The 25051-nt window shown below is 39.4% G+C and overlaps 1 protein-coding gene across 4 annotated transcripts in view; it reads right to left on the reverse strand.

Moving 5' to 3' along the window:
• Positions 1–25051, reverse strand: part of SYNJ1 (synaptojanin 1) — an 83899-nt gene that overhangs the window by 49737 nt on the left and 9111 nt on the right. For all 4 annotated transcript variants that reach the window (XM_068546980.1, XM_068546979.1, XM_068546981.1 and 1 more), the window contains exons 3-6: positions 11440–11526; positions 8922–9189; positions 5632–5857; positions 4771–4854 (exon numbers count right to left, since the gene is read on the reverse strand). In XM_068546980.1, the coding sequence (XP_068403081.1) occupies positions 4771–4854; positions 5632–5857; positions 8922–9189; positions 11440–11526 (665 nt within the window). The remainder of the gene's footprint in view (positions 1–4770; positions 4855–5631; positions 5858–8921; positions 9190–11439; positions 11527–25051) is intronic.

Here is a 25051-nt window from a genome sequence, read left to right on the forward strand (position 1 = left end):
GTAGACAAAAGAAATATTGTTTACAGTATGTAACAATGCATTTGCTAAACACCCAGTAGTGAGCTGAGTGATTGCCATTCATGATATTCTTTAAAAAACAAGTTCTAGGAGGTTCTCATCCCTTTTATTTTTTAAAACACAACCTCACAAAAAAAGAACTAGAAGTTAGACCATTATGAAACACTTGTAAACTAACAAGAATTTTTATTTATGTAAGATATTTTTAAGAGTGCTTTCACATACATTACCTTGTTTTAAGCTCAAACTACGTGCCATTTATATGTCAACCGATATTGCCATTTGGGCAATAAAAAACCAAATACAGCCAAGTGAATAAACTTGTCCTCTCAGGGCAACAGCATTCATTTCAAAAAATATTCGCATGACAATTCAGGCCTCCTTACCAAAATTCCTACTCTTCCGGGCTGCCGACAAGCTGCCGACAAGTGCAATGTCTACATATTCTTTTCTTCTCTGTTATGCTGAATACTCTAGTCACTCCTCCCTCACCCAAAGATCCTACAAATTAAAAACATTGTTCCTGGAAAAACAGACTTTCCAAGTCAATCTCTCCGGCACACAACTATAGTAACAGCACATTCTGCAGAATCAGAAAATCTGGGTTAAGAGAATTAAACAAGATGGAAAATAACTACCGATTGTGTTTTGTTACAGTTTTTCTTTTCTCCTATAGGAAAGCGACAGAGAGATGCGGCAGAACTGAGAAAGGTATAACAGATGCCAAGAAGATATACAGCAGTGAGACCAGATTCTTTCCCTGAATTTCACTTTTAAACATTTCCCTGAGACTTTGGGATCAAAGTTCCCCAGAATTCGTTCTTGCTAATCTGTGAACAAAGTGACTTTAAAGGCGGCATGGGAGGAGGGCTGCCAAATCAGTCATGCAGTTGGACAAATAAAACTAGAAAATAAGCACTAATATGCCCATCCAAGTTCAAAACTGAATTAACAGTATTATCATTCACTCAGCATTACCCCTCCTGATCTGATGAGACAACTGAATGACTGTCCTGGGAAATCAGTGGATTCTCTCTTTAGTGCTTTTTATTCTTAGTAAGAAATTGATTAGCCAAATGTCACATCTATATTCCATTTCATTTTCTAGTGCTTAATAGACTGTATAAAATCTTAAATTTTGAAAGACGTGTGCTCCAGGACTTTAAGCATTTTAGGCGGCAGGAAACTTTCTCTTTGGAGTCCTCTCAGGTAATTGCCTATAACTCTATAAAAGTTCAAGACTTGGCATTTTGTTTATTCATTAACATTTATCTTGCACAGTACTCTCAACTGTTAAGAAGGTGTAAAAAATACAAGTTTTCTCATGTTTTTTAGGTAACGGCTGTCGTTGTTCCCTGCTGTCTGCTCCCCAACACATGTACACAATTAGCTACACATCATAACACTTACAGCAATCTGTTGGTTAGACTAGACTAGGTTTTATTACTCAATGTTAAAAAAAATTCTATAATAAGAAAGTTATGTCAATGGCGATAAAAGTTTTAAGGCTTTAAATAACCATAAATTTACCCAATTAAAACAAAAGTTACATCAAAGATATTTTTAGAAAACCATTTCATTGGGCGGTATGGAATGCCATCTTCTGACAATAGTATTGCTTCGTGTTCACACACTTCTGAAACTTCAGTTCAACCAAAAATTCAATGTGCCACACCACGCCAGGCATAGATCTCATGATGCTTACCATCTTTTAAGACTAATATAGGCTATAATATAATGTAATGGTATAGTAGCAGAGGAACACTACAAGTTATAAATGCTAAATACCTTCAAAAAAAGGAAATCATAAGTAAAATGAGTGAGTTGCCAGCACTTGAAATATCACTCTCACCTGAGCAGCACCTTATGACAACTCTTATGATGCCTCAAACTAACTGATACTGATATTTATCTTTTCCATAAAAGGCGTCTCCCCAGATTGCAAGCTCTCTCTGAAGCATCACTACAGTCTTTGAATTTCTCATAGGATACAAGACTATATACACCTAATGTGTACAGAATAATACACGTTTAGAAGAACTCAAGGATTTCATGAAGAGATCAGTGTGGAGGAGTGACTGGAATCCATTCCATGAGATCTGAGTCGGCTACTGAAGGACAACAAACCTTCGTTTGGGGAGCAGAGGATTCTTGCTGGAAGTAGCCAGGCATGAAGCCGGATAAGTAGAGGAAGCCAGAACGTGAAGAAATGGGTGCCTAGATCGGATGAGTGTAATAGATCAAAAGTGGTACGAATGGCCAGAAAGCTGGGAGGAGACCAGTTAGAAAACTGTGAGAATCTTCCAGGCAAGAAGGAATTATGAAGACCTTAACTGAGATGACAGGAGTGGGAATGAAAAGAAAGAGAAAGTCCCAAGACCTAGGAGAAAGCTGGGGCTAAGCGTCACAGGGCTGCCTTGCTGGCTCAGGACTGGCCGCTGGAGCAGGCAGGGCTGGATACGCCGCAAGGGCAGCACGAAAGGATCCAGTACAACACAAGTTCTCTAATTTGAGTGGTTAAACTAACCACTCAAATTAAAAGGCAGATTCCTGGCCCCATTCCAAAAGATTCTATTTTTGAATCTTTTCAAAAAGATTCAAGTTGATTCAAGTTGAATCTTTCAAAAAGATTCAAGTGAAGTTGAGGCCATGAATCTGCATTTTAAAATCACTTCCAAAGATTCCTTTAAAATATTTTAAGAACCTGAGAGGAATTATTCATGGAGGAAAAGAGGTAGAACAAGGGACAACGGCCTGAGGATTCTCTGTCCGTGACTTGTGAAGTACGACATCTCACTAGGCAACACTAACTTCAAGGATCCCCAAAAATAAATCCCAGTCCCGAGAACACACAGGACACCTAACGACCATTTACAGCCACCCTAAGTCAAGAGTCCTTATTTGTCTTCTATGAGAAGATGAACTTGGGGTCTTGATATTTTTATTTTTTTAAATCAACATCTATTATTTTCATTCCTCTATTACCTACTCTTTTAGAATGGTGGGGAAATGATAAAAGATACTCATGAAACGAATCCATCCCTGTTCAAAGAAAGGCTGGCTTTAAAAACTACTAGGCTAAATAACTGGGAACTACTGACCCAATCCTCAACCCAACCTGAGACAACAGGCCAGCTCAGTGACGATTTGGCAGAATTGCTGGACTGCCTTGATGTCTCAAAAATTACTCTATCAAGAAAGGCACGATTTAAAAATCTGTAGTTTTCAGCCCATAATCAAATGACATTATCCAGCCAGACTACCTGTGTGGACAGGCCACAGAACACAGAAGGAAGTCGGAAGGAAGTCCCACCCAAGGAGGATCCCTCAATGTAACTACTCAGGATCCAACCTTACTGAATAACCAAACACTGTAATTCTGAACTTCTTAATAACACAGAAAGCAGTAAAACAGAGGGCCTATAAATAGGCTATTACAATCTCTTATACTAGCCTGTCTCTAAAGCAAAAGCATTTACCTTGCATCAAAGCAAGGTTTTAGAAATTTCTTAAAGCAAATATTCCAAACACCCTTCTCTGGTCACAAAAAGTTAGGAGAAGTGGGGTAGGGTTGGTATTCTTTCCCAAGAGAGACTTGGGGAACAACGTATCTATTTAAGTTACGCCTATATGCCAAAGATAAAACCCACATGAGTTAAACTGGTCTTAACGAGAACTCAGGAATTTTAGCAAAGCAGTACAAGTATTAATCCTTGTTAATTCTTAGCCTGTCTTGAATAAACTGCCTTATTGAAAAGGTTCAAGTGGTCTGCAATTTTTCTCCACAATAACCATCCTAGAATGTGAGAGAGATCCACCTGTGAACTAAATGGAGGCAAGATTTTTTTTTTCTGTCCGTTTTCTCAATACTGTAGACTGAGGCACAAAATTTACTACACATTATATACCAGAAGCCTAAAATGAATATAATTTAACACTTTAAGAACTAAACATGTTTGAATAAAAATAAAATGCAAAATCACAGTACTATGGGCAATCCAGTATTGTGATCTTAGGTGAAAAAAAATCTTACATTTTAAAGGTTAGACATTTAATCAGCAAAGGAAAGTTTAGGAAAAAATGATCAGAAAGCAAAACAGAGAACATATTCAAGATGACAAGTCACTACAAATTACAAAGTAAAATTTCAGTAGCAGATATATTCTTATTAACAACAATAGCTAACCCTTACCTAGTGCTGATGGTGTGTGTCAGTTACTATTCTAAGCACTTTTCATTTCATCCTCATAAGAACCCTAAGACCTAAGAAGTAGGAACTACTAATATTAGTCCCATGTTACAGATAAGAAACCTGAGACACAAAGGGGTTAAATCACTTGCCCAAGATCACAAAACTAGTAGTGGTGAGTAAGGGTTCAAACTGAGAAGTCTGGTTTCAGAAGCTTTGTTTTAACTACTACATTTTTCTACCTACAGAGACTAAATTGTTATACGCTAAGATACTGAGATAGTAAGCACAGAAACACTTTGAAAATCAATGTGCCATGAAAACATCAAAATTTTAATATTAAATATGGGAGCTGAATTTCTATGGATATTTAAAAGAACATTAAAGGAAAAAATAACTAGAACAATTCCAGGACCTCTATACTTGGATCCTCATTTATGAATCTAGCTAATATTATTAGACTGAGTAATAGAACTATCCAATGAACTGATACACTATCCTGAAACTTTAGAAAATATGGAAAGTTCTCAAGAGAAAAAAAAACTGAATGTCAAAACACATACCTGCAACCCTGGTTGCTCCCAGAACAATGGGACAGACCCCCGAATTTGTATGAAGGAAGAAACACAGTCATCTAAGTACACAACCTACAGAGAAAAATAATGGGTAAAATATTTCCACAGACGAAGTTGTTACCTCTACATCAAAAGACAAATTTACTAACTTCTAGTGCACGCTAGTTATATCTTATGACCAATCTCTCATATACAAATGATCCTAACAAAATATCCAAAATAGGCCACTAAATAAGTTGGATTCTTTTTTCAACTAGTGATAGTTCTTCTATATACATTAACCAAGAAAACAGTGACTATAGAAGCATAAGAATTACAACTTTTAAAAAGGAATTCCTTTTGAATTTCAATATTTTATACATATACCTTCAGAGTTCATTTTTTTTCTTTAGCTTTTTCTATTTTTCAAAAACTAATTTGAAGATCTGAAATGGACTGGGGGCATGGCCTGAATTTACAATTACATAGTTTCATAGTCAAAAATATTATAACTTTTCATTTTAATGGTACTATATACTTAGCTTTAAGAGTTGGGTTTGACTTAATTTCATCAAAACACACTTTTCTTAAGTTGTCTAGCTCTATAATTGAGGATTTTAAATTCAATACTAAAACGTATGACACTGGCAATGCCATGCTGATTAGCAAAAAGTTTTGTTACTTACTTGAAGAGCCATGGCTAAGTAAGTTTGTTTTGGGGAATCCTTTCTTAAGGCTAATAAGTAGGCAAGAACAACCATAAAATGACATTACAGTGTCGAAATGAGTTCTGAATCAATAAAAATCTGTTATTCTATTATTCTCTGTGCCCCTCCCCTAATACATGAATTAAGCAATATAAACATATACCTGTTCTGTTTCTACAAAATTGGCGACGTGACCGTCATCATTTGTTCCCCTTACGTTGAACCTGGTCCCAGCTCGTTCACAGCTTAGCCTGGAAACGAGGCAAGCCTTTGCCTGTTTATGAGCAGCATAAATTGTTCTGACTTCTACTCCCCCACACATGAGGCGTAATAACCAGTCATCGCAATTCACACCATAGTGCTTGAGATGCAAGTGCAAAGACTGATTCCTAACAAAAAAAGAAGTAACTGCATTAGCGTAATGAGCACTGGACAACACACAGCGTACGTTTCACAATGGTGCTCCTGGAACGTGCACATTAAAAGGCACCAAAAATAAATCAATTCATTTACATTCACTATGCCAGGGATTGGAAGATAGGGCTGTAAAATGAGATCCTTGGACATGTGATCTATGGTCCATAGAAAAGAAGCATACATTCTATGATTTTAGAATCTGGGCCCCATTTCTGTTATGCCTTTATTCATAATGTATTTATCACTTGTTCCAAAAAAGGGTTTCATACACATATCCCCACCCTACTTTAGAAGGCTCTACTTAAGGCTTGACTTTTATAAGGCTCCATTTTAATTAAGTTTAAATAGCCAGATGGGCTAGTGGTTACCGTATTAACGCATGTCTAGAGTTTTCCACTGCTCCAAATACTTTTACATTCTAGATAATGGATGGGGCCTGGTTGCCAAACTTTTTTGGGGCAAAGAGTTTTGTTCAAACGAACACGCAGAAGGCTGGTGATTAGGAAACAGAAAAGCAGAGTTGCTACGGCTAAAGCAGGGATGAGGGGCTGGGGTCCTGCCACGCCGGCCATCTTCTCATCCTGCTGACCGCCTCAGGCGCTCCGTCCGAACCTTATTCCTCCAAAAGCAAACATGTGAAGCTCCTCACCAACCTACCACCAAAGCAAATATACTGTTGTGCAGAAAAACTTTCTATCTGGTACTTTCAGATAAAAAGGTGCCTTACAAAAGTGAAGTTTCTAGAATACTGAAGCTTGGTTCTCTGAGTTTTAAAACTACCAATTTAAGCGGAAATCTTTCCTAAGTGCTTTGCACTATCTTGTTGTCTTAAGAGGTAGAAAAACAATGTCACAGCATTCTCTTGACACCTTAGGGCCATTAATACCAAGAATACACAGCAACGCGGCTGGAGCAGTTGTCCCCAACACCCTCCTCCTCAGGCGACAGCTGTAGGAGAGAGAAAACAGGTGGTGGCCCCATGCAGTCCTGGAAAACCAGCTACAACCCCAGCCCTTCTCATCCACTCAGGAAAGCATACTGGAATGGCGATGGGTAGTAGGATTACTCCTGCGATAACATTAAATCCGATGACCATCATTAATTTCAAAATAGGACTTAAGCTTCCACGCTTTACTATTATCTACAGTGACCTGAGGCAAAGCTCAAACTGTGGCCCAGCCTGTCCAGACACCACAGCTGAGGCCCCTGTCCTAGCAGAGGTCCCCCATTTAAAGAGAAGTGGGATCCATACATTTGCTCAGGTACAGTTTCTCCCTCTGCTGTCAGTTTTCATTTCTCTTCGCAGTCAATGCCTTGCTGTTTTGATTCTGTTTAAATTCACACCTGACTCTCGACTGGCAGCAGCCTCAAATCTCCAATGGAGTAAAGCTACCTGGGTTTTTGTGATAGGAAGTTGCTACTCTCTGGCTACAAAACTTACTTGGCTGTATCCTGGAAAATACTCCTACTGTTAAGCTGCAAGGGTATGCACAATGAGTTCTAAGAGCTTTCGTTTTTCTATGCAAAGTGAAGCTCCAGAATCCAATCCTTAGCAAAACTGTAGAAACTGTAAAATGAGCAAAACTCACCTTTGGCATTTCAGCCTCCCCTTCGCTCAGCCTATCTCCTGCTGGATAAACCCTTCAATCTGTTATCTAAATTTGCCCCACCTCTAGCCATAATTGAATGAAAAGGTACATGAATTATTCCCACTGATTAAACTTAGTGATGTTCTGGACTGCTGACCATTTAGCCAATGCATCTGCACCTGCCTGGACTTCTAATTATGGCAGGAAAACTTTTCTCTCTCAATCAAAGAAACTTTGGGTAAAAATGAGCAGGGGGGAAAACGGTAAGGATAGCTGCCCTAAGTCCAGCTGCAACACCGTTACCTTTTGCAGAATCTTCAATGTCTCTTCCGTCAGAAAAGTGTAGGGCTGACACAAGCAGACAGGACTCCGTCCACTCATCTGTCCCACGGCCCTCCCCACCGCACCCCACCCCCATCGGCTCCTCCTCCGCTAGGCTCCAAGTCTCTGACTACAGTGCTCCAAAGCCCTTTTTCACTCTGCCCTCTCTGTTCCCCCATGCCACTCCTCTGGGCCAAGACACTTCCATGTAAGCTACAAGGTGACCAAGCTATTGCTCTGAAGTTAGCTTCCTGTCCTAACGTTGTTGACTTTAAGCCCTCTGACACCCAGGGCCTTCTCCAGGACCATAAAGGCAGATAGTGAAAGTGGGAGGGAAAGCATACAGGAGGAAACACCTTGAATCTGAACTACTGAGGGAGACCGAGAGCAGAGAGTCCCGGACTTTGGCCTTATAACATAAGTAAACAAATGAAATGAAATTTGTCCGTTGTGTGAAGGAAAAAAGTCAACATCGATGCTGACTGTGGACAAGAGAACAGCTATACTAGAAATCTGGTCTGCTCCAATAAAGCGATACTAATTACAGTCATGTGGGCCCTGCCCCCATTAGTGCTTACTTAACAATACAGCGCACTTATGCATAATCGTGAAATATGGCACAGTTAACATACTTTATTATGATAAGTTTTATTAAGTCTTATTTTATTACAGTGCTAAACTTTATCCCAGCGTACTACTTCCTCGTAGTCGGTTGCTCTTGAATCAAGATCATCTACTTACAACCTTAAAATTAAAAATAATAAGGGAATGTGGGCTTAGAAAGGCAATGCTGCCAGAGACAAGACCTCGAAACTAAGAACAGCGGACGTGAGTAACACAATTGTATTACAATTAATTCGTTCCTAATTTTAAAATAAGTATTTAAAATATATGTCTGAAATGGAAGGTCAGTCTAGATCAGGGAGAGTAAATGGGATTCACATCACATGACGACTTTAAAAAAATGACAGTGGATGCCTGCTATGCTCTGCTGAGGATCCTGCAGCAGGAAAGAGTGGTGTGCTCAATGGGCAATGCCCACTGCTGCTATCTCTGGAAATAACTGCTCAGCCTTCTATGTTGCACAGCACGTGATTACAAAGGGAAAAATGTAATATGAACTCACCAGAAAAATCTATTATCGGTTGTATGTTCTTGCATGCTACGATGGGCATTAAGACTCAGATCCAAACTGACTCCAGATGCGGACCATGCAAAATAGAAATTTCCTGAATTCAACACTTTTCGCACTTCTGAAACGCGATCCTCCTCTGAAGAATCGATTCGTAGTGATATAAATTCAGTGGAAGTAACTCGGAAAACTTCAGATTCTTGAATTTTTCCAACAGACATGCATCCAGTGACGAGGACCAGATAATGTAACATAATATCACCTGCAAAAACCAAAGACTTTAATTGGATGAAAAGTCCCAATGTTTTTCAAGCTATTCAACGTTTCTTCTGCCTTCCTTCTCGTGTCTCCATGTTTGAAAATCTCTGGCCTTGTGGTTATTTTAAGTTTATCATAGACATGTTTAAGTTCACAACTAGATTTTGGCAAAAGTTAGGGGAAAAAAATCCTTGTTTAAATACATTCAGTATAATGAAGCATTTAAACATTAACAGGATAATCTCACATTTATGAAACTGTTCCTCTACTTAATTGAAGGGTATGCAAGATTTATCAAATTTAAAAAAATATATGCGTTATCTTCCCTACCTTTCCTTTAAGATTGTTAGGAAGTTCAGACAAGACAATGAATGTGAGAGTTCTGTGTGAATAGTAAGGCTGAAAAAATGGCACATAACTGTGAGCTGCTGCTGCTGCTATGTGGAAAAAGTCCTTGGAAACAATTTATAAAGCAATTTGGCTTATAAAAAACTCACAGGGATTTTTTCATCTAGTTTTGACAAAAATTCTGTGCAATGGGTATGAAGGTGGAATTCAGCAGTGGTGTACTTTGTTTTTTTTGTTTGTTTTAATTCATTAATTAATCTTATTTTTGGCTGCATTGGGTCTTCGTTGCTGCACGCGGGCTTTCTCTAGTTGCGGTGAGCGGGGGCCGATCTTGGTTGCGGTGCACGGGCTTCTCATTGCGGTGGCTTCTCGTGTTGCGGAGCAAGGGCTCCAGGCGCACGGGCTTCAGTAGTTGTGGCTTGCAGGCTCCAGAGCACAGGCTCAGTAGTTGTGGCGCACGGGCTTAGCTGCTCCTCGGCATGTGCGATCTTTCTGGACCAGGGATCGAACCCGTGTCCCCTGCGTTGGCAGGCGGATTCTTAACCACCAGCAGTGGTGTACTTTGAACGTGGGCTTTAATGTAGGCAGAAGCACCCTGCGCCTTGGCTCCTCCACTACTTATTATCCAGACCAACTTCACTGTGTTAACATAACCAACCTGAGATATCCACCCTTAGAAAATAAGATTAAAACAAATCTCACTGGACTGCGAGGATGACCCAAGACAGTATCAGTTAAGCGCCAGGCACAGTACTTTACATGTGATAGATTCATAACATACGGCAAGTCTCCATTTGATAGACCACAGCTCCTCAAAGTATGCCCCATGAACCAGTTCACAGTTACCAGTTCATGGTGAGAAAAGGTGCTTCTTCCAGAACAGAAAACGACATCACTAAGTTCACCATTTGGTTTCGCTGACTTCTTTTTTTCTCCATAGTTAAGACTTTATCAATGAAGGAAGCCATGTGTTGATTTGCACGATGGTGCTGGCTTCTTATCTCATCCAGACCAATAACAAAACAGTTTATGGAACGTAAACTCACCCAGTTTATGGAACGTGGCCCAGTCCTTGGGCCACGCTCCGAGTCACACCATTATAGAATCATAAAGGTTACTTTGCAGCCCATGGTGACACTAAGTAGCAGACACAGGCTCAACTGAGACCTTTTGAATACCAAGCAGATGCCTTTCCCACTATAACCCAGGGAAATCAGGGTGTGGGTCCCACTAAGACATCTTTTCCTAAATGCACTGAAACAAAGAAAAAGGGCAATGCCCTGATTTTCTCTTTTGACAACTGATACCAGTCTCTTAAAGTGTTCAAATAGGACGCTGTCTCTGGAACTTAAAATCACAAGAGGGGCTTCCCTGGTGGCGCAGTGGTTGAGAATCTGCCTGCCAATGCAGGGGACACGGGTTCGAGCCCTGGCCTGGGAAGATCCCACATGCCGCGGAGCGACTAAGCCCGTGAGCCACAACTACTGAGCCTGCGCGTCTGGAGCCTGTGCTCCGCAACAAGAGAGGCCGCGATAGTGAGAGGCCCGCGCACCGCGATGAAGAGTGGCCCCCGCCTGCCGCAACTAGAGAAAGCCCTCGCACAGAAACGAAGACCCAACACAACCAAAAATAAAAATAAATAAATAAAAACATTAAAAAAAAAAAAAGGATTATACTAGCCTCATAAAATGAGCTGGCAAAAAAAAAAAAAAATCACAAGAGCATGAGCGTGTAGCATGCCTTTTTGGGCAACAAGCATTATCTCAAGATTAGCTTAATTAAGGTTTAAAAGCTGTTACCACACTTATAGCTCAGATATAGAGTCTGAAATAGATAGTCTCTCTCAAATCTTTAGAATGACAAAAACAGAAATGAAAAAAATAGATCAATTATATTGACTACTTACCAAGATTTAATCGTAAAACACCTAAAAGTCCATAAGCATCTAGAACCTTGGAGTATGTACTCTTGATTGCTTCTTTTTCTGCTGATGCTATAAAAATAAATAAATAAATATAGTTTTAGGGTGAGAAAAAGGACCTGAAACATCAGATTCTATTTAGCTATAAAGCCAGAGTTTCAAGCAAAAACGTCCAAATCTAAATCTGATATTCTTAACATAAATGCATTGCATAAAATATTTTTTCAAACCAGTAACTTAACAGTTTTTCCCAAAGAATTAACAAGTTACTCCAGGCCCATCTATTCACTAATCCATCCTCTCCTAAAGATCTGAAGTACTACCTTTAACAATATTCATATGTTTTGGAGGTTGCTTTTGAACTTTCTTCTGTGTCCCACTGATCTGTTCACCTACTCTAATACCAGGAACACTCTCTGTTATGGTATCCCCTATAGGACAACACCCAACTCCTTAACAAAGAATCTTCCAGAATCTGGTCTCAACATACCCTTTCTGCTTCATTTTTCATAACTCTCCTCTCCTTCCCACCCCCTGCATCTTAGGCTCCAATCAGATTAAACTCTCACTATGGCCCAAGCATGGTCTTTTACATTTCTGTACCTTTGCACAGCGATCTGGCTTTCTGCCTGAAAGACTCTACCCAACCTTTGCCTCTTGGCAAAATTCTATTCACCCTATAAAACACAGGCACAAAGTCACTTTCTGGAAACCTTTCTTTACTCCTCCAGGCACAGGCCTTTCACAGAGCTCCCTCTTGACGTTGCCCAAACATTTAAAATATACTCAACACTTGTCCTTCTCATTAGCCAGCCTGCTCCTTGAAGGCAGGAATTCTGTCCTATTCATCCTTTCATCCCTGACACTTAGTGCTTGACGCACAGAAGGCTACTAACATTTAAATAATGAAAGCTAATGGCAGTACTTGACCACAGAGTCTAGCAGAGGGGAAACTGTCAGTCTGGTCTTTGTCTGGATTGATTTCTTCTGCTATGAAGTTAATGTTATCTGCTAACGAATATAACCCACAGAATAATTTCCCTAGGACAGGCTATTGTGGTTATTCTATTCAGGAAAAACAAAACAAAACAAAACAAAAAAACAAATCCTGAAGCTTTAAAGGAAAATGCCTAGTTCTTAGCAAATACACTTATTAAAAATTGAACACAGAACCAAAGAAACATAAACCACAGCTAGTAACTCAATGGACGAGTACAAATACTACATTCTAAGGTCTACAAATCTGGAAAGGTATGAGCCTCTTTCTCATTCTATCCTTTCCCTTCCAGTTCTTTTCTTCTTTACTGCCTTCCCTTATCCACTCCCTACCCATACCCCACCAACTCACCTCTTAGCTGACTGGTTCACTCCTTATTTACCTCTTATCTCTTGCACTTACCCCTTTCCCCTTTCCTCATTCCTCTATGATCTGTACATGAATGATAGTATGTTATAAATTCTAATAAACTACATTCTGATACAGAATTATAGTACATTAAAAAAATTTATTCATTTATTTATTTATGGCCGCGTTGGGTCTTCATTGCTGTGCACGGGCTTTCCTCTAGTTGAGGCAAGCGGGGTCTACTCTTCATTGCGGTGCGTGGGCTTCTCATTGCGGTGGCTTCTCTTGTTGCGAAGCACAGGCTCTAGGCACACGGGCTTCAGTAGCTGTGGTCTGCAGGCTCAGCAGTTGTGGCTCGCGGGCTCTAGAGCGCAGGCTCAGTCGTTGTGGCGCACGGGCTTAGTTGCTCCACAGCATGTGGGATCTTCCCGGACCAGGGCTCGAACCCGTGTGCCCTGCATTGGCAGGAGGATTCTTAACCACTGCGCCACCAGGGAAGTCCCTCTCTGTAAATCTTTATTGCCAACAAAATGGCTATCTTCTCAGTCTACTGCTTTCCTAATATCCCACAGTACCCTGCATTAGAGCCCTTTTCCTTTGTTTTGAAGCTCTTCTCCAGGGTTCTACAGACCAGCTCACTTTCCCCGCCTGTCTCACCTCTTTTCAGACCATCTACTCTTGTACTTCTTCCTAGTTATCCCACTTCTGCCTTCGAATGAGCTGTGCTCTGCTAGCTGGCAGCACAGGCTAAGACACTCAATTAGCTGATACTGTCACAATTTTCTAGTATGTTCATTATTAGGGGTAGGTCTTTATCTTTATCAAACCACCCAGTATGAAGTTAGGGAGTGAGGAAGATTTCACCAAGCCACTAAAGTTATGGGGATTTGAATTTCATTCTGCATTCCTAGAGTTCCTATTATTATTACTGTACTATGTATTTAGAGAACAGTTACTCCTAACACTCAGTGACAAGGAACACAGCTAGAAAACATCACAACATAAATTTTAATATTTTATAAAGTAAAATAGGAACTCCTTCCCCTAAATACTGCCTTGTTAAGAGTACCACATGTACAAAAGCAAACCTTAGAGAGGCTTGCTATATCTCTGATGATAGAAGGCATGGCTTCCAGGGCAAATACTATTCCAGAGTTTTACAGGTTACATGCTATATGCATTTCAAATACTATCACTAGTAGAGTAATACAGACGTTACTAGACGTATCTATCAGTTTTAGCAGCAGCCAGTTGGGTTCCAATACCAGCAGCTAGTAAGGGTTAAAAAGAAAATATATTTTTAATATTAAGTCATCGCCTTCCCTTAGAAAAGAGAAAGTCATTTTATAACAAATTACCCTGCAACAAAATGTTCTCTGATAATGCATAATAATTACCTTTTCATTAACTGTGCTCCAGACATATGAATCTACCACGTCTTTCAGGCCCAAAGAAGACCCATCTATTAGACTGTCACCTGATTCAAACATGCAAACAAATGTCATGCTGTTTAGTTATTTGTGCTTTTGTATTATATTCTGAGACTCCAGAAACAGGACACACACACACAATTTAAACTAAAGTGCATATTCTTAGATAAAAGTATGCTAAAAGAAAAAAAAATGATTCAAAGAATAGATGAGATTTCTTTTTCCCTGCCAGGAATTTTTTTGGTTTCCCCTCAAAATATTAAATGAAAATTTTAAATGATTTTTTAGAGTGATGAATATTGTTTCAGCTGAGGTACTTGTATATTGTTTCTGTGATGATTAAGACAGTAGCTAACTAGTTACTGGGCTAGGTATTTTTCACGTGTTATTCAATTTTCACAAGCACGCCATGAGCAGAATTGCGACTATTTCCACTTGACATGAGGAAACAGGCTTAGAGAGATTACTAATTTGCTACTAACCTGTTTAAGCTTAAACAGAGTCAGAGAATGCAGCTTCATGAGGGAAGGGGCTTTGTCTAGCTCACCGTCCTATCCCCGGTGACCTAGCTCAGTGCCTGGCACCCAGGAGGGGTTCAGTAACTTATGTTCAATGAACTAGTGAATGCAATTTCAGAGCCATACAAACATTTAACTCTAGACACTTCCAATTTCATAAAAGAAAACCACGTGTTTTCTTCTTAAATATTTTTAATCTAAAGGACTGCAGATGATTACCTATTTTTCCATTTATGCTTCAAAGGTCTGGGGTGAAGGGAAGGAGGTTCTTTGCAGGCTGTGAGAGTCTAGGTAGAGTAAGAAGGGTGGCCCTGTTCATGGAGTTGAAGTCAGAGGTGGGGAAAGAAAGCATCCACTTGGCGGGAGGAGCAGCCGGGAGGAGATGCTGAAGTCTGAGTGAGGAGGGTGGTGTCCATCCAGAGACAGTAGGAGTGGCCTGGCACGGGATGCTGGAGCTTGAGAGGGGTTGAGAAGGCAGGGTGCAGTGGAGGGAGCCCCAGGCAGGGTGCTGGAGCCCCACTGGGGTGAAGAAGGCAGCCACGCAGTGAAGGAGGCTGCAGGGGCAACAGGAGAGTGGTTATGCACAGGGGAATGATCAAAGACCACAGGAGTAGGCTTCTCACTGTCAGAGAAGGGAATTGCAAACATGGAAAGAGAGAAAACTAGAAAGGACACTGCAGCGATGATCAGAATTGGAGTTACCAGTATGAACTCACGGTTTTCTAGAGAGACAGACTGACAGAGATACAAATGGGTGGGTATAACTATGTATGCATATACATATACATTTGTATGTTCTCCTTAGCTCTAGCCATTGACAGGACCATGACCAGCAATACCCCAATAACAAACAGCACACCTAGCACCCAGATATTGCCTTCTAATACCATTCTCCACTAAAAGGAACTAGGACTCCTTGGAGAAACAGCAAATTCCAGGGGAAGGGCAGGGACAAGATGAGCCTATACCATGTTTTTGCACCAGAAAGTAAGGGAGTGTTCAAAGAATGATGGTGGCATGTTACAAAAATGCGGAAGCCGGCTTAAAGGGGCTTCTTCTACTGGTGAAATCTGGGACAATTTGAGCATCAAAATAAATTATAAGAGTAACAGATTACAACCCACTGAATAAACCCATAAACTGAAAGTTTGAAGAGCAATGGGACCATACATAGCCTCAAAGTACCTCACCTCCAAACACTTATTAATTATGAAGGAAAAAAGAGCCAGCCAGAGACACCTGGCAGACACCACCTTAACCCAAGTAATCGAAGTGAACACCAACAGTAATGGGACAAGTCAAGATTGTGTCAACTGACAGGATACAATGAAAAGAACACAGCAGCACTTCTGTAATATTCCTGCCAAGATAACCTCAATCTGAGCATGAGGAACCATCAGACAAACCCAGAGTGAGGGACATTCTATAAAACAACTGGCCTTCATCTTCAAAAGTTTTATGGTCATAAACGTCAAAGACTGAGAAACTTTTCCGCATTTAAGGAGACTAAAGAGACATGATAACTAAATAAAATGTACAAAATTCAACTGGATCTTTTTTGCTACAAAAGACATTGTTGGGACAACTGATGAACTTAAATGGAGTCTGAGGATTAGACAGCAGTAAGGTACCAATGTTAATTTTTTGATGGTTATATTGTAGAGTTATGTAGGTGAATACCTTTCTAGGAAATATGTAATAAAGTATTTGGGGGTGACAGGGTACCTTGTTGGCAACTTAGTAGTCTTAAATAGTTCAGAAAAAAAAAAAGTTCTTTTGTACTAAACTTCAACTTTTCCATATATTTGAAATTTAAAAATTTCAAAAAAATTTCTTAATGTAGCCAGCAAAAATAACTTTCAAAATACATGTGCATATTCCTAAGTTATGAAGCTTTTTTCTCTAAATGGCATGAAGATAAACTCTTATAATACCATTTTATTCCTTCCCCATATATATTTTTTTAAATTGGGGGAAAAAGATTCCCTTCTTTTATGAAACTCCATGAAATACAGAGAAATATATGATTAGGAGGGATCTAATTAAATTATTGTCCCACTTCTCTGGTAATTTAATTCTAGAAAATAATTTGAGATTCCTCCACTACAAAGAGATTACTTAAAATAAGAAAGCCATGGGACGTCCCTGGTGGCACAGTGGTTAAGAATCCACCTGCCAATGCAGGGACACAGGTTCGAGCCCTGGTCTGGGAAGATCCCACATGCCATGGAGCAACTAAGCCCGTGCGCCACAACGACTGAGCCTGCGCTCTAGAGCCCGCGAGCCACAACTACTGAGCCCGCGAGCCACAACTACTGAAGCCCACGCGCCTAGAGCCTGTGCTCCACAACAAAGACAAGTCACCACAATGAGAAGCCTGTGCACCACAATGAAGAGTAGCCCCTGCTCGCCGCAACTAGAGAAAGTCCGCGCGCAGCAACAAAGACCCAACGCAGCCAAAAATAAATTAATTTAAAAAAAGAAAGAAAGCCATAACACTTTAAAATAACGTGTATAACCTTTAGATAAAACACAGCATTTGTAACGACTTTACTCAATCCATCCCCAACTTTCTTTTTCCCTTAATACTCTCCCCTTGCATCCCAGGCTTTAGCCAAAATGAGTAACTTGTTCCCCTCCTACAGGCTCCATGTTCTTTCCCCTCCCTCCCCTCTCTTTTGTTGTTCACCACGTTCTCTCCATCCCGAATACTTGTTAGCCATCTTTGTGTTTCCAAATATTACCCACCTTTCAATACCTAACAAAAAATGCTGCTTTCTTCCTGAAGTTTCCTCTGATTACTCTGGCTGGAAGGAAATCTCTTTCTTCTCTTTACTTTATACCACAGACACTTGTCTACTAGTAGCAATAGAAACTAAGTCTTATTTCTTTATATCTCAACACGATGCCCACCTAACACAGAGACTCTAAACACTGCAGCTATTGATTAAGTATTCATCTAATAGACAAAAATAAATTGAGAGGTTTTGGCACAAAAGGGAATGTTTTGTAAGTTTTAAAATAATACATAAGGGGAATTCCCTGGCAATCCAGTGGTTAGGACTCTGCGCTTTCACTGCAGGGGGCCTGGGTTCAATCCCTGGTCCAGGAACTAAGATCCTACAAGCCACACAGCACAGTCAAAAATAGTAATAATAATAATTTTTTTTTAAATAAAAAAATTTAAAATTTTTTTTAAAAAACTTTAAACTTTTAAAACTTTTTAAAAAACTTAAAAATAAATAAATAAAATAATACACAAAAAGATAAACATTTTATCTTACCACTGATAGCATTTGAATGCCTTCATTATTGAAGTTTAACAGCTCCTCATAGTGATGTCTGGAAATTTTCAAATGTGACGTCTGTGGTGGGGTGTGAAGGTGAGGATGGGAAAGTGGGCACTGTTAAATGACTGTTAACCAGGGTGTAAGCTGTGGAGTGTATAAAATGGCAGGGGGTGCAGAGAGCTCAGAGGAAACAATGAGCAGAAATGAAAGTTCAGGAAACATGGTGATACGGAAGTTCAGGCTACTCACTCTCCTGTTAGTGCTGTCTTTCAAGGTTATCTACTGCGCTTTCCATGAGGGCAACAGCCTGCTTTTTGAAAGAGAAGTGGTTTGTTTTTCCTCCTTTTCATGTTGTTATTAAACAAACGAAACGCTAGGAAAAACAAACCTTTCTTTTTACAAGTGACTGATTTCTAACCACGGGTAGGTAGGAATAGCCAAGAAGCCCATTGTTTTAGGAGTCATTCTGAGCCGATCAAGATCTTGAGCAGTTCAGCTGAGGTAAGGAGGGCCACATGTCTTCAGCTCATTTGTTAAGCCCGGAAGGTAAGACAGAGCCTGGCTTCTGAAGTTACTGCTATGACACCTCAGGCATCAACAGTAACTAACCCCCTCCTTATTTTCCTTATTTTAACTGGAAAAACTTTTCTTCTCATGTCACATTCAACATTATCTTTCATTCATCCTTTAAATCTTAGTCATCAATCTAGTGCAAATGTGCATTTCCTGAGAACACAGAGCTATCTTAAGCGTAAATTTATAATTATAGCTCTATTTTTAAACATATCCTCACGTCATTAGAACTGATCATCTGAAGGCCCTCTGAATCTACTCCTAGTGAATATATGAATATGAATCAGGTCATAGAAAAGAATTTAAAGCAAAATAAAATATGTGCCATAAACATTTATTCTCATAAAAATATTTATGGATGAAATTAAATGATGTCCACTGTTTACTTCAAAATAAACAGTGGTGGTGGAGGGGGGGGAGATAGCAGATAAGGGATATAGATAAACACATGCGTCTGTGATTGGACTTCCCTGGTGGCACAGTGGTTAAGAATCCGCCTGCCAATGCAGGGGACACGGGTTCGAGCCCTGGTCCGGGAAGATCCCACATGCCGAGGAGCAACTAAGCCCGTGTGCCACAACTACTGAGCCTGCGCTCTAGAGCCTGCGAGCCACAACTACTGAGCCCGCACACCACAACTACTGAAGCCCGCGCACGTAGAGCCCGTGCTCTTCAGCAAGAGAAGCCACTGCAATGAGAAGCCTGCGCACCGCAACGAAGGGTAGCCCCTGTTCACCGCAACTAGAGAAAGCCTGCGCGCAGCAACAAAGACCCAACACAGCCATAAATAAATAAATAAATAAATATATTTTTAAAAGTGTCTGTGATAATCGCTGAGGTTGGCTGGCAGATACATGGGAATCAACGACACTATCCTCTCTTCTTTGATGTATGTTTGATACTTCCCCAGATAAAATTTATTCTGACAACATTCTTTGGTATCCTGGATAAACTGAGAGAGGAGAGAAGACAAGATAACCTGGCCAGTCAGTGGGAGAGGACAGGCTGCTCGGATTCTAAGTGATCCGAGAGGTATTTTCCTCCAAGTAGGCAAAAGTTCAATGGGCACTAGGACTTCTATAAACTTGAAAGGGAGCAATAAGTTCTACAGCACTGAGAATGGCCCCATGGCCTGCTCTTCCCAAGGCTATCATATATTCATCAAATAATAGATATATAACAAATCGGGAAAGAAGCAGACTCGGCAATTATAGAATGGAGAGCCCAAGAAGGGTAAATATTGCTAATACTCTGTCACAAATGTTTTCCTTACATTCATCCGAAATAAATTAGCTTTCATATCCTCCTCTGTCAAACTTGTAGCTGGAAAATCATAAGCTTACCTTTACCTGTCATCACAGAAGGAGTTAAGAAGTCTTTAAAACTACGTAAAGCCACGAGCTAGTGATATCCCACAACTTAATACAGATAACTTATTCATTATTTTAGCTCTGTGCCTGTTTCAGAGTTTTTTAACTGAACAAATTCATGACTGAAGGCAGGCCTAATCTACGTCTCCTATTTAAACTACAGGAAAGTAATGAAAATAGAAGCTATAGAGATTATCTATTTATAGACTACAGAAAACACTCAGAGTATAAATATATCAATTGTTCTCTATCAAAATTTAACATACCTATTGTTCTCTATCACATTACTCAACACCTTTTTTTGCTGGATTGGCTTATTTTATAGCACTCTGTCATATGACATAGCTGGCATTACTCAGCATTTTTGGTGTTACACCCGCCCTTCTCAAATGAGAAGTTAAGGCAACTAAGATAAGAAACAAAAGATCAGGCTACAGAAATTCAGATGAAAACATAATCATATGCCTATTTCTTGATTTTCATGAGTTGTGACTCTAAAATACAGGCTTATTAAACATAGGATAATTGCAACACGATGGTCACGCCTGCCTTGCGAACTCTACCATCTGAATGGAAAGAAATAAAATTAACTTATTATCTAAGACATTCAGATAAATAAAAAGTCATTTCTTTAAAAACTTAAATGGTATTTTGAGGATTAAATTTAAATGTAGATTTCTCTAACTTCTGATGAATTAATATTTCAAACTAAATAATTACGCTACCCACTGAAGGTCCTGCCATCCAAGGTCAACATTCTGCTGTGGCTCAAACCTTCCAGGTGGGAACAGACTGTCTTTCCTTAGCTGATGATACAGAAGACCAAGCTGAAGAAAGCCAGTAAGAATATGAAAACAGGATTACAAATTAGCACGACCTTCCTAGAAACACAATTTGCCTGTGGTTCCATGCACCGCAGTTTGTGGCCGGCTTATTTGCATGCAGGTACAACTCTGGTGTAGAAGCAGAGATCCTCTAGTCAGAGGATCCTTGAGATCGTGCAGTCCAAGCTACTCATTTTCAGAAGAAAAAGACTAGAGGTTAGGTGATTCGTCCAAGATCATATAACCAGCTGGTGGTAAAGACTCTTTCCATTTCATTACACATAAAGAGAAAATTATTTTAAAGGAAAAAGGTTTTCTTTGTATTAGTAAATAACTAAAATTCCAGCTGAAACATACTCAGCTATCCAAATTAGTGTTCTATTTAAACTGCACATCCCAATCTTGGCAACATTTCAAAATAAAAATAACCTTTCACCCATTTGTGCAACAAGTATTTACTGAATGCCTACCATATACCAGGATCCTGGCAAAGTTCTAGGAATTAAAAAAGTCAGTGCCCCAATACCTTCCACTGGGAAGCCAGGCATTATAAAATCATACACCTGCAAAATTACAAATTATACTAAGTAGAGTGATGGAGTTCCAACAGACTGCAACAGGAGGACCTAATCTCAAATTGTTTGTGGGGGAAGGCGTTGGTTAGAATAGGCCGGCCTGCCTGCAGAAGTGACCTTTAAGTTGAAACCTGAAAAATAAACAGGAAGTTAGCCAAATTAAGAGTGCAGGTAAAAGTGTTCCAGACAACATCCACATACCCTACGACCAGAAATTCCATTCCTAAGAAAATATCCAACAGAAATATGTATGTATGTGCACCAAAAAACATGTAAAAGGATATTCATACTAGTGTCATTTATAATAGGAAAAATTGGAAATAAAGCAAATGTCAACAGAATAGTGGAATATTCATACAATGGAATACTACATAGCAATGAAAATGAATAAACTACTGCTATATGCTACAACATGCATGATCTCCCATATTTAACACTGAATGAAAGAAGCTGGGCACAACAGAATACATACTGAATGATTCCATTTATGTTAAGTTGAAAACCAGATGAAACTAACCTATGAGGTAAGAAGTCAGGACAGTGATTATCTTTGCAGATCATGATGGCGATAATAATTGGAAAGGAACATGACAGAATCTTCTGGAGAGCCAGCAATAATGTTCTGTTCTCGACCTGGCAGTGGTAACATGAATATGTTCACTCTGTAATAAGCCATCAAGTCGAACATTTATCATTTATGTACTTTTCCACGTGTGCGAACAAGTTTATCTTTAAAAATAAAATCCTGAGCAGAAGGAACAGCTTTTGTGAAGACCCTGAGACCAGAAAGAAGTTGATACATTCAGAACTTAAAAAAAAAAAAAAAAGGGCCAATGTGGCTGGAACACAGAAACCAACAGACAGTACAGTGTAAGACTGAAGAGGGAGACAGACTCGATTTTATTGCAGGTCATTTTAAAGAGTTTGGATTTTAAGTTCAGTGACCAACCACTGAAGGGTATTAAGCAGGGGAATAATAAAATCAAAACTGTGTATTTAAGAACACTGGAGAGTGGGTAGGGGGAGTGGAAGCAGGGAGACCATTTAAGGAGGCTATTATAAAGGTCCATGAAAGAGACTGCAGTGGCTTGACTGGTGTAGAACCAGCGGAAACGGTGAACTGCGTGGATTCTCAATGAAATTAGGAGGTTGAGTTGACGGTACGTGGTAATGGAGTGAGTGTGTGAAATGAGAGAGAAGGAGGTGTAGAGGGTGATTCTTAAGTTCTGGTTTAAGCAGCTAGGTGGATAGAGAGCAATCCCCTGAGATAAGGAAGACTGAAGGAGAGCAGATTTGAAGGAATGCAGTGGTCAAGGTGACCATCGACCCAGTACCTGTGCCCACCCTCCCTTACTATGTAGCCATGGTACAGGTGGGGTTTTATGGGAACTCAAACAATCACAGAAATTTCTACCTTCTTTTGCCAATCATCTGCCCAACCCAAGTAGCACCTGATATCCCTGTAGCCACAGTAGTTGGTTCAGGAATGGACACAAAACTCAAACAAGGGGGAGTGCATTTTCATTTTGTAGGTTCTAACCCATTTTCTCAGTTTGAAAAAAATTGGATCTCAACTGTGCCATCCAAAATAAAAAATTATTCTACCCAGCTCTGCATCAGTCCCACACAGCTTTGCAACATCTACAAATCTGATAACGACCTTTCTACCCCACTCTCCAAGAAAATAATCAAATTGTGAAACAAGATAGGCCAAAGTCATATCCCCAGCGTTGACCAAGACAGACCACTAACGAGCACTAATGTACAACCAGTTAGGCATTTACTTAATAATAAGATTCAGGACTTCCCTGATGGCCCAGTGGTTAAGACTCCACGCCCCCAATGCAGGGATCCTGGGTTCAATCCCTGATCAGGGAACTAGATCCCACATGCATGCCGCAACTGAAAGATCCGCGTGCTGCAACAAAGAGCCCGTGTGCCGCAACTAAGACCCGGCACAGCCAAATACATAAATAAATGAATAAAATATATTTTTTTTAATTTAAAAAATAAAATAAATAATAAGATTCATCCTGCCTATACTTTGAACATGGTCCACAGGATATTAAAAGGCTGTTTATCTACCTTTCAGTAAGGTATTCAACAGACGACAGCAATCCTATGGTCGGCTAGTGAACAAAATGAAACATAACCCATAATAAATATTTATTGCAAAGACCTAGTTTATATAAGCAAACACACTTTATAAAGTTATGTAAGAAGACTATAATAAAAGGGAAGAAGAGAGAATTTTAATAACATTCAGTATGTTTTAGCCAATAATTTAATAAGAAGTATTTTGTTTTTTATTTTTTCTTTTAACTGACTAAGTTATCTTAAAATCATCCAGGCGTGTAAAGAGTACATAAATTCTTCCAGCCTGAACTGAGGGAGTAATTAAATAGGTGTCCAGTTGACCACTAAGAGTTAATGCACCTCTCCAAATGCCAAATGTACTCACAGTAATTTGATTAGTTCGTTAGCTATGAAATGCACTCCAATGTGAATGCATTGCTCATATTGTGTAACATTACAGAGGAATAACAATGGCTTTCACTTGCAAAATCTATTTTAGTGGAAAAAGATAAAACACAAATTCTTATTAACAACCATTTAAAAACTCAAGCAAATTTAAACTGTCACCAGTAAAAACATGATATGCAATTTTTAAAGATATACCTCCTTTTGGCACTCTGCTTACAAGACTAACCCCAATTGCACTAATCCATTCCACTCTTTCTGCCTCTTTCAAGCTTAGAGTTAAAACATAACTAAGTAACAAAATGTAACGATTCAGACTTTACAACCTCAAAATTTCTGAATGTATTGGCACTAGATGCAAAGAAAAGCAATACTATTTAAATTGCTACTCATATAATTGGCTCATTTTTTTAATCATCTGAACATCTAAAAGTCTTTACATCATCTTTGTTTGTGACTGGGTACAGAATTCTAGGTGGACAGTTTCAGGGTGGTTGTTGTTTTTTCCATTTCAGTACATTAAAGATCTAGCTCTTTCTCATCTGGCTTGGACTGTTTCTGAAGTCTATCATGATTTGTATCTTCCTTCTTCTACATTTATATCTTTTTTTTTTTCTTTCCTGGGCTGTTTTTAGGATTTTTCTCTACGTCACCAGTTTTAAGCAATTTGATCACATATTTGGGTGTAGTTCTTTCTCTTCATGGTTCTTCTGCTTGGGGTTCATTTAGCTTCTTGGATCCGTGAATTTATAGTTTTCATCAATTTTGGAAACTTGTCAGCCATTATTTCTTCAAATATTTTCCTGCTCCACCCCCTTCCTTCTAGCATTCCAACTGCACATACATATGGGGCCACTTGAAGTTGTCCCACAGCCCTCTGATGCTCTGTTTATCTATTTTAGTCTGCTTTTCTATGCTTCATTTTGGGTTGTTTCTATTATTTTGTCTTCAAATTTGCCACTCATTTATCCTGCAGAGTCTAATCTATTAATCCCCATCAGTGTATTTTTTTCATTTCAGACATTGTTTTTTTCAATTCTGGAAGTTTGATTTGGGCCTTTACATTTTTCATGTCTCTCCTTAACATGTTCATTCTTTCCTGTGTTCCTGAACATATGGACTATATTTATAATAGCTATTTTAATGGTCTTATTAATTTAAGCATCTGTTTCTACAGATTGACTTTTCTCC

The sequence above is a fragment of the Eschrichtius robustus genome, chromosome 6, assembly GCF_028021215.1.
Source record: "Eschrichtius robustus isolate mEscRob2 chromosome 6, mEscRob2.pri, whole genome shotgun sequence".
Classification (NCBI taxonomy): domain Eukaryota; kingdom Metazoa; phylum Chordata; class Mammalia; order Artiodactyla; family Eschrichtiidae; genus Eschrichtius; species Eschrichtius robustus.